General features: G+C 40.9%; 1 protein-coding gene across 1 annotated transcript; it reads right to left on the bottom strand.

Annotated features, from left to right (window-relative positions):
• Positions 1–3,132: 3,132 nt before the first annotated feature.
• dhodh (dihydroorotate dehydrogenase) lies at positions 3,133–11,095 on the bottom strand. The gene is made up of 9 exons (XM_040011292.1): positions 10,966–11,095; positions 10,234–10,446; positions 9,952–10,151; positions 6,952–7,034; positions 6,433–6,620; positions 5,314–5,427; positions 4,810–4,963; positions 4,573–4,732; positions 3,133–3,626 (listed from the first exon to the last, which is right to left on the bottom strand). The coding sequence occupies exons 1-9, from the start codon at positions 11,029–11,031 to the stop codon at positions 3,566–3,568; spliced, it is 1,239 nt and encodes a 412-aa protein (XP_039867226.1). The 5' UTR covers positions 11,032–11,095; the 3' UTR covers positions 3,133–3,565.

The following is an 11,095-nucleotide window of genomic DNA, read 5'->3' as shown; positions in this document are numbered from 1 at the left end:
GGATGGCCAGTGACCCAGAAGACACTGAATCCTTCAGTCCTTACATTTCCCCTCTCTGAGTCCCTCTAATTTAAACAGCGTTTCTTCTGCTTTGCCACATAACAATGAAATGCCTCACCTCCCCATTTACAGAATGTTATCTTTATGATTGCATCATCCTAAATGTAAAAATAAATAAATGAATATTAATAATAATAAAATGTGTTCTGGTGACTTGGCCTGGCATTCATTGGATATAACATCACACTGCAACACCCCACAGTGGATCTTTGTACTATACACATTTAAAGCAGACCGGCTAAAGGAGCGGACGTGACCACACCAAGTGTCACGTCTGTCAGCTAAGAACAGGAAAATGAGGCTACAGTTCACACAGAATAGCAGTATGAGAATTTGGTGTAAACATCCCAAAAGTATGGATCCATCCACCCATATTAAGCAGTTCAGGCCAGTAGCGGTGTAATGATGTGGAGGATATTTTCTTGGCAAACTTTGAAACCCTGAATTTCACATTCTTCAAATGCCACAGCCCACCTGAGTATTGTTGTTGACCATGTTTATTCCTTTATGTGTATTCAACGTCAGATGGCCACTTCCAGAAGGGTAAAACACCATGTCACCAAGCTCAAATCACTTCAAACTGGTTTCTTTAACATGACTATGAGTTCACTTCACTCAAATGACCTCCAAAGTCACCAGATCTCAGTCCAATAAAGCAAATTTGGGATGTTATGCCATGGCAGACTTGTATCACTGATATGTCGCTAACAGATCTGCAGCAACTGTGTGATCCAGTCACACCAGTGTGGAACAAAATCTCTGAGGGAGCTTGTTGAATCTATGTAACGAAGCATTACAGCAGATCTGAGCAACTCTGAGCACACAGATGTTAATGACAATCAGCCCGATGTGTAGAAGTTGAATGTTTACTACACTTGAGACATTTACCAAAACTTCACAATGATGCTGGAGAAATAGTGATAAAAGCCGGCACCATCGTCTTTGGGGACCGTTCAAACCTGTACAAAAGTTTCAGGCAACTCGTTTAACAGTTCATAAAACATTTTTTGTAATGACATTTTTTTCTCGTGTGACATTTAGCCATTTTACACACAGCTAGCTGCTTTTGGGTTTGATCAAATCATGTAAAACAGCCAATTTGTGAAAACTACTTTGTGCTCTGGGGCATTTTTCATAATTATCTGACATTTAGGCACTTCATTTAAAAACAATGATTTGCTTTCTACACCAGTGAAAAAAAGCTGCAACCCTGAAATTTCACTAAATGATAAACCTTGGAACTCTTCTTCCACGCTTCCTACCGCATTAGCAGAGCTTTAAACATTTTTGCAGACAGATTTTAAGACTGAGTGAGCGCTTTGTGCTAATTGACTGTTTTTTCATTCAGCAATTTTCTTTTTTCTCTCGCTGTCCTATTACAAGGACATGCCCTCCACGGAGAATAGTACAATCCATGCAGTATTGAGTAGAAGAAAAAAAAATGCTTCTGCTCTACATCCACATATTGGCCTTGTGTACAACACTATCTACAAAAGACAATATTTGGTTAATCCTTGCTGAAGATGATGTACCTGGCCTTTCCTATTAGTGTTTAGATTTTAAAAAACGCAGCACAAACACCATCTCAGGGACAGATAAGTGCTGCCTCCTGGCTACAATCAAAGTTATAAGAGTACATGTAAGTGGCCCTCAGTTTTAGTTTTGCTTGTCTGGAGGCTAGGATTCGCCTCTCCTGCCCCTCTAACACCACACATGGGATAAAACCCAGTCTGGACCTAGAGTAGCCTCAGGAAAGGAAGGAGGCGGCGCTTGGCAGCTCACAGCTGATCCTCACAGATACTCTGGCTTCACTGGTTGTACCTAATGACCGCCGTCTATTCTGGGATTAACAGGCAGTACTGTGACGGGATAGAAAGGCGTCTCAAAGTGTCAATAAGTGAGAAAATCCAATAATAACTATAAAAGCAGCAGCCGACACCAATGGGAGGCCATGATGCAACACCGCTAATAGAACAGAGAGGAGTGGGAGTCCAGCTGAGAGGAGCATGACTTAAGGGCTTCATGCGTTGCTGTCAAGAACACAGAAAACTCAGAGTCCTTTCATGTCTGAAACTACTTCAATCACAAGAAATATTTCATGTATGGATCTATAATAGAACATATATGCACAGTTCCTCCTAGAGTGAACCTTTTATGTTGTTGCTGCACCTTCATTTTTTTCTACTCCACATGAATTATTCCATTATTAAGACCTTTATATCTCCACATTTATATAAAACATGCCAAAACAATTTATTAAGTCAGTTCCAATCCCCACCATATGCGCGCGCGCGCGCACACACACACACACACACACACACTACAGCTATTGAGATCTTAAATTGACATAAAAATGAAATAAATAAGCACAGTAAGCACAGAATGTACTTTTGGGGAAAATCGTGTTTCTTTTATTTCCATTTCAACATCTTCGTTAGCACCAAGTGATCTGACCAAATGCAAAAATGTATTTAATCTACTTGACGGCTAAAGGCAGGCTGAAACTGAAAGATGTTTATTCTTTGAGGAGCATCACAGCACTGAAAACAGATTCTAAGATGACGTAAAACTTCATTTTTGTTAGCATGAGAAGTCAACACATTCAGCTTATTGGATCCTCTGGATAGTGATAAACATGGGCTTTCAGTAGTGGTTACCTTTCAGAACACAAATTGGGTTTTGATCTTTGAAGTGAAAAAGTTACGTTTTACACACTGAATCAGAAATAAGTCTAGAATCTTTCTAATGCGTCACCTGCAAATGTTTCAAAGCACATATTCAGAATACACCAGAACAAAACAAGCGCTCTAAAAATTTATCAGCCCAGCAATTCCTGAATACTGGCCTTTGTGGCTCATTTGTTACTGAATATTTTAGTTTTGCACTTAGAAGTAAAATCACGACATTCTCTGAGCAGGGAAATGAATAACAAAACTATCCGTTTTACTTGGTGCATGTTGTCAGGTTCAGGGCATTCTTCTTTGTAACTTGAAGCTCCACCATGAAACAGTTCAAGTCCTTCAAGGATGCTCCTGTGATGTTTCACAACAAAATAAATGACTTGATGGTATCTGAGCCTTTAAAGTCTTTGATTTTATTTTCACACAATACCATTACAAATATGTTTCAAGGTCATATACTCTGCATCACAAACAATGATTTTCTTCACACTGAAGAAAAGTTTGCATCATTAAAAATCAGTTGTGGGGCTTGAAAGGTTTAGGCCTGCATGTGAGAAACACCAACTGCTGTTACACTGTAACAAAGTCTAAATGTCTTAAATCAAGGTACAGATCTCAGGTTCTTAATACTTACGACAACATAAAACACTGATCATTACTCACTTACTGGTTTTTACTGTGATTTCAGACCATAATGTGTACTCCACCCTGGAAATTAAGATGGGCGGATAATAAATACTCCGGATTCACCCCAGTTCAGGAGCCACGGCTGGCTACGTTAGCAATCCCCCATCTCCCGATGTGGGCTCTGCTTAGGAGTCGACTCATCTGCTCTGCCTGTGATCAGCTCCAACTGCCTCGGACACACTGCTGAAACCCTGATCTCTGTGGAAGCAGACACAGCAGCGTAGGTTATAAGTATTTGTCCTGAGAAGCAAAAGGACCGGAATAAACTGATGGAAGCCTGTGCTCCAAATTTGTATCCTGTAATAACATAAGATTTTAGGCACAGCTGTTTCATGCCTTGCTGAGGTGTGCCAACAAAGGTACTGATTAAACTGAGGAGTGATACAGTCTGCTTAAATGGTTGCTGTATGTATGTATGAAAGTTCTTCTGAAAATGCAATGAAAGGGAAGTTTTTGGGGGCTGGTGATTGCTGCTGTCTCAGACTTTAAACAATCATATATAAATAAGGATCCTCCGACCTAGCAGCTAAATATCGGTATATCATATCAGCCTGGCTGACCGATAGTAGAGTAGTTAGTGGGCAAAAAAAGATGTCATCTACTGGCTGCTGTATGTCTGTTATCATGTTAACACACCTTTACACTGGCTTTAAAAAAGGGGGATGAAGAGGTTTTAAAACACACAGGGAGGAGTGAACGATAAAGTATCGCCAAACTCTTATTTCAACATGGATATTGGCTAAAGAGTTTAAACCTTCAGCAAAACTTATAGTATGAATACAATCTTCATTGGTGTAAATACAGAACACACAAGTTTGTGTTTCTTCATACTACAACCATTCCTGGAGCTTTAACGTCTTCAGCTTTTTTATTTTTCCTTCTATGTTCACCTTCAAACTAAGTGAAGTTGTACTTGAAGCCTCTATTCTGTTTCTACAAGCTTGCATATCAGCCCAGACAGTCACAATTCTTGTGTCCCTACACTAAAATTAAAATTTATAAACAGTAGGAACAACATCCAATAGTTCTAAGAAAAACGTGTCCTAAACAAGAACAACTCTTAAAATAAACTATTAAAAACACCAGAAAAATTCTTAAACCTTTCACTTGAGAACTCGGCCTTAATGGTTATTTTCATACTCACTTAAGAAGCTGTTCCAGTTCTCGCTTTATCTTTATCACTACAGGTGGACCCTGATAGGTCAAAGCAGTGTAGAGCTGAACCAATGATGCACCAGCACGGATCTTATCCATCGCATCCTGCCCACTAGCAACACCGCCAATCCCAATAATTGGTATTTTACCTACAATAATAACAACATACAGGAAATTTACTTTATATGCACCGTCAATACTGAGGGAGATGGACATAACTCCGTACCTTTGGTGAGGTTGTACATCTCTCTGACAGTTGTAGTAGAGAGGTCTCTGAGAGGTTCTCCACTCAGCCCTCCAACCTCAGACTTATTTGGGTCCTGAAGTGTCTCTGGCCTTGACACAGTGGTGTTAGACACCATTAAACCATCCACTCCCAGCTGGAAACACAGAGCATAAGCGGAGATAGAAAGTAGGTGTCACAGGTGGCGGCACCTACAGCAGCAGAACTGATGTATGTATGCGAGTGACCTCTGATGTGAAATACTCGGTGACAAAGAAAGAGACAAAGTGTGATTCGCTTTCTGTTCCGTCCTCAATGTCACATTTACTAAAGTGCAACTCCTCACCGCTCCAATGAGCACAAAAACCTACTGAAGTAGTGACAAGGTTACCCGAGCACAGAGGAGGAAGGGAGCCATGTGAAGCTTTACGCAGAGTTAAGGCTGTTTTGTTTTTTTTAGTTTTTAGATAAAGCATGTTTTACTTTAGACATAACAATGATTCCCACCTCAGTGACGACATCAGCAATGTCTTGTTTGTCTTGGGCAGTCAGGTCAGGAGCAATCTTCACCAGGACGGGAGGTTTACGCTGTTCCTGCAGGGCATCACGTTCCTTCTGCACCTGAGCAGATAGTGCAAGTGTCAGGTGATGAGGTAGAGAGACTAGTTAGAAAGATGGTTTACTGTGGCATAAGATCTAAAGCCTTGGAAATAGGAAGGGCTAAAAATACAGCCTATGGTTCAAGAACTGATGTACAGAAAAGAGACTTTGGAGCTACAGATTTTATTACATTGAATACCTAACATATACCCATCAAATCCACTTGAATGCCTTTCTAATTGTTTTCAGTCAACCTAACGGGGAGTTTATAAAAATGCCTTTTTTAAAATTCCATTATTACCCATCACTACCCAATCTGAACCAGTGAAGCCAATGAGTACTCAAATTTGGTGCTGATGGGGCATGAAGCTTTTATCACAGATGTCGCAGTTCTGTGACATTCATTAACCCTGTCCTTGACTTTTTTTCCCCTTTTGCTGCAAGGGAAAACAACATTTGCTTCTCACTGGAGGGGTGGGGGTGGAGGAGGGTGGTGGTGGGTGTGGGGGGGAATACTACAGCTGGGGAAGCTGTAGAAGTTAAAGCAAAACCAACACGGGAGAAATACTATCAATTATACAAATATCAGCTGAACAAATCACTGTTGAAACCATTTTTCAGTACACAAAGGCAAAATTAGCACATGGCTACAGGTCAGATTCAAAGCATTGTGTTCAAGTTACAAAAAACTACAAACTGTTACGTTAAAAGAGCAGCACATATGACCTAGTGGCATCTAGCAGTGAGGTTGTGGATTATAACTTCAGCCTTGAATAGCATCCTCATCGTCACTTTTCAAGAGTGTAGTCTACAGGTTAGTAAAGATAGACAGGTTATGTTGAAGAATAGAGGTGATCATACCAAATTATCAACTTCAGGCTTGTTAGAACTGCTTCTTAGAAATGTTATTGTCTTATAAACTGTATTACATGGCATGCGTCCATTAATCACTGCACCAATATGCCAGTGAGGATTTGTTTGTGCTTCTCAGTGTTTGCAATTAAATTATCATTTCTGTAGTCCTACTGTGTGCAGAAGCTGGCGAAGCTCAGCCTTGCCCTGTAGATCCCGGAGACCTGGTGTATTAGGGCTGCTAACGTTGACCACCAGGTAGTCGGCCAGCGGGCCCAGCACTTTCACGCCCTCCAGATAATCTGTCCCCGCATCCTGTGACAGCTTGTTCTTCCCCAGGTTGATGCCGAGGGGAAGGCCAGCTATAAACAAACATGCACACACACACAAACAGGAAAGTTCAGAAAACACAGACACAGGTTGCATCATCAGGCACATGACTCAACTGGGGCACAAGCTGCTGACGTGCTAAATGAGATTTAAGTAAGTATGCAGGCGTGATTAAAATACAAGATGAGGAAAGGTCAAGATCATTAAAAATATATTTAACCTTATACATAATTTAATGCTGACATCCCACATCACAAGCCACCAAAAAAAACAAAAGTATGTAAGATCTAAATGAAAGTGAACCATGTAATCTCTGGTGCCACATTTACAGTACTTCAGAGAATACAAAGAGAATCTGCTAACCTTTACTTCGCCCTTGCTGTGTTTCTTCTCTGGCCTTCAGCCTCGTGTGTACTTCTGCCAGACCACAGCTGTTGAATCCATATCTACATACAGAGGGGGTAAAAAAAAAACCCTGTTAAAACACTGGCTTAAACTCTATGCACGTACCAACAGACAAACTGAAGCTTAACCCTCTCAGGCCCAAATTAAGTTTTTTGTTGCTAATGCACAACCAAGTCCTGCAGTGGTACTTTTGAGTAAAAGAAACTCATAAAATATGTATGTGGGGTAATCAGGTTGTTAGTTCTTAACTGTTGCAAATCTGCAACGTCTGCCTGGAGAGGGTTAAAATCATGTCTGTCCACACGGATGATCTGATATCCTCGTGTTGGTGTTGTTCCCAGACCATCATGAAAATCTTGTTCCAGGTTCAACATTGCAAGTGACCAATCACATTGTTGTGACGTTATTCTTTTGCGCGCCAAGCCATTCGTGCATTTGTGAAATTCCAATGTTGCAAGGACAATATCAATTCTGCTTACTGTTTATTAAAGGGTTACGGTTAGGGTTAGGGTCAGGGTCCGTTGATCGGCGGACAGAGGCGGTTTCTCGCAGCTTAAGTACAGTTTTTTGTTTTATGCCGTTTTTTCCCGAAGTCGCAAAAGTATGACGTCACAACATTCTGATTGGTCACTTGCAATGTTGATCCTGGAACAACATTTAGTATGATGATCTGGGAACAACACCAACACGAGGATATCAGATCGTGCCTGTCCACACACACACACCCTGTTTAGTAAAGAATGTAATTAACTGACCAAATGTCACATACAGTCAAAAAACTATAGGTTTGTTATGGCACGTAATTTTGTACAAGACATGATAATGTGACAGTCAAGCTGACCTTTGACATTTCGACATCATATTAAACATCTTTGTGAAATCATGAGTGCATGAAATCTCTACCTATGTAAGAAAAACCTATAATCATCTCAGAAACATGTAATTTAATGCAAAAAAAATCCAGTGATGAATTACTAATGCTTGTTTGTTGTATATGCTCAGACCTGCAAACATCCAGTGCAAGTATCAGTATAACTAATATCTGGCTTACTTTTTGACATCATTCTACCTTTCTAGTATTTTCTACAAGCAAACATCCTCTGCTTCCGGATTAGGCTGGCAAATGCACTAAAGCAGCGGTCCTCAACCCCCGGGCCTCGGACCGGTACCGGTCCGTGAGTCGTTTGGTACCGGGCCGCGAGAGTTGAGGCTCAGGTGTGAAATGTATGGTTTTCAGGGTTTTTATCGGTTTTCAGCGTTATTTTGTTATCGTTTTTATTGTTAACTCTGTTTTCCTGGGTCTTTTCACATGTGTTATGAATAAATCTTCTTTTTTTCAGTACTGGTACTAGTTTTATTTTGTTGTACTTATCCAAGACACCTTAAAGGCCGGTCCGTGAAAATATTGTCGGGCATAAACCGGTCCGTGGCGCAAAAAAGGTTGGGGACCGCAGCACTAAAGGATATGAACAGCAGATGTGGCAAAAGTACAGACTTTCTTCACTTAATTCATTCAGTGAATTAATGTAAGTATCCTCATTGTAAATGCAATTTAATCTCTGCTATGTAACTTAAATGTGAGCATGAGCACCACTGTGGCCCAGTCCAACACAGACCTTTAATTCACCAAATTACTGCAAAACACATCAAATACAGATCCAATATGTGATTCAAATTACACATAAGCTGTAAGTTGTCTGAAAAATAAATACTCAAGTACAGTACAGGTACCTGAAAATTCTACTTAAGTATTTGCACTTTGTTACTTCCCACCTGTGATGTCAGTGTGATGTGCATTTACATAAGCATTCGACAGGTTACTTACAAGCCAGTGATATTATTTATATTGGCGCTGAGTGTCCTATACTTGCTGCTGTATCGTCCTGAATGACAGGTGTCACTACACAGACAAAACCTCAGCATCAGCACTAATGTAAGTCAAAAAAGCAGAGAAAAGATTTTCTCTTTCCTAGCTGTTGCATCATTGCCCTCTGAATAATTTGGGAAACTCACTGACATGACGGTAAAAACCAACATGAGCATACACTCGTGTCTTCGACATGGCTGTGGTGAGGTACACGACTGGCCACAAACAGCATCAAAAACACAACACCTGTTGTCGTCATCATTGTCGTAGGCGCACGCCAAAAGTGACGTCACACACCAACACTGATGCTGCGGTTTTGGACAATTTACGACACCTACCATTCAGGAGAATACTGCCCACAACCTCAGTGGCAGTGTTGTCTGTGTTTAAACAGTTGCAAATGATCTCTCATATCGCTCATGAACGACATGTTGTCATTTTGAACAACAAAGGACATTTCTGTCACAAGATAAAAGCTGCAATCAGTGTTCGGCAAAGAGATTTAATATATTCTTTATTTATTAAGTCTCACTGAGATTTAAAATCTCCTTTTCAAGAGCAATCCAGCCAAAAGGGCATCAGGAATGACAACAAATAGAACTTAACAAACATAACAGTTCTACAAAGATATTCATCCAGCCGTTTTCTTCCACCTATCCAAATCCGCATTGTTGGGGGACTGGTGCCAATCCAAATTCCCATAGAGCAAAAGGCGGGGTGTACCCTGGACAGACTGGTAGTCTGTCAGAAGCCTAACACAAAGAGACAGACTACCATTTGCAGTTATGGGCGATTTAGAATAACCATCGCGCCACCATGCTGGCCTTATTTGCTGACCAATATTTTAAGGAGTGAAGTGATTATAGAGTACATACAACAATGCAGAGCCATGAGAAAATGTGAAAATTGTAAAACTCCTTCATAAATCCTGTCGATTACAGACTATTTACAACTAAAGATAAGGTTATTAGACATAAAACACACACAGAACCATGAGCAATCACTTTTTACTTTCAGCTAAGTATGTCAACCTAAAGACATAAAACAGGCCTTTTAAAGCACCAACTGTGGTGCAGCACTTCCAACCTCACCTGTTGATTATTGCATTATCTGCAGTGAGGCGAAACACACGTGGCTTCGGGTTCCCCTCCTGAGGTTTGGGAGTAACTGTCCCCACCTCAACAAAGCCAAAGCCCAGTTTGTACAAGCCATCAACGGCTTCTCCGTGCTTGTCGAAGCCGGCCGCAATCCCAATCGGGTTTTTGAACTTTAACCCAAGGACGTTAACTTCCTGCAGACAAACAGAACAAACCCTTAGAGAAGTCCAGAAGCGCATGCAACCCACTGAGGAGACAGCCCTGTGACATGCTTACCAATGACACAGGGTCCTGGTAACGGTTCAGAGGTACCAGACCTAAACCTATCATCTTCACTGCCAGCACATGGGCTGTCTCAGGCCCCACAATCCTCTGCAGCAGGGGCATCAGCTGGTTGGCATAGAAACGCTCATCTCCAGTCACAGTGAGGTAGGAAGCAAACAGGAGGCTACCTGAGCTGATGACCTTCACGGCTTCTTTTAACTTTTTCTGTTGAACAGAGGGTGATAAACATCATGTGACCAGACTGCTAAGAGTTCAATATGACTACTCACTCTGTTTACAATGACACAATCTGGGGTTGAATAAACAGACACAATACAAATAAAAGTATGTGTGGTATCAAACACATACCTCACTCATGTGTGTTTTAATACGAAAATGCATTTCAAATGGACAAAAAATAAAGTATTATTAGTAAAAAAAAAAAAGTTTTACTTTTTGAGGTCAGGTTTGGTCCCTGTCAGTAGTAGATGCAAGATACGCATTAAAAAACTTAAACAGCATACTTTGTTTAGCTTTCTTAGAGTAAATGCAAATAAACCCAATAACAACTCATTCATTGCATGCCTGTGTTTACGCAGTAAAACGAGAAGAGACGACCTGGAGTGTTTTACAGTAATATTACTTTCAGGCAGAGAAAACGAGCTAGCAAACAGGAGCACAAGTATCGCTGCGACGCTGAAACCCTGCCAGACAAACTCTGTTGTCCACGGTCTCTGACGTTACCTTCAATCCCGCCATAGACGCAGTTTTGCCTTCGCAATAAAGGGCATTGAATGTATTTCCTAACATGTTACACAAACCCACGCGGTGTTAACTTCCGGCACATCATCTCGCGATATTTCAATCGTGGGCG

Source organism: Simochromis diagramma, unplaced genomic scaffold, assembly GCF_900408965.1.
Source record: "Simochromis diagramma unplaced genomic scaffold, fSimDia1.1 OVJJ01000603.1, whole genome shotgun sequence".
NCBI classification, from domain to species: domain Eukaryota; kingdom Metazoa; phylum Chordata; class Actinopteri; order Cichliformes; family Cichlidae; genus Simochromis; species Simochromis diagramma.
Note: the sequence above shows the minus strand (reverse complement) of the source record. Positions and strands in the feature narration are given on the sequence as shown.

Coding starts and splice junctions, on each gene's coding strand:
- dhodh (XM_040011292.1), bottom strand. CDS start 11,031: ATGTTAGGAAATACATTCAATGCCCTTTATTGCGAAGGCAAAACTGCG. Junction 10,152..10,233: donor ACCAGGACCCTGTGTCATTG/GTAAGCATGTCA, acceptor GTTTGTCTGCAG/GAAGTTAACGTCCTTGGGTT. Junction 6,621..6,951: donor ACAGCAAGGGCGAAGTAAAG/GTTAGCAGATTC, acceptor GTTTGTTTATAG/CTGGCCTTCCCCTCGGCATC.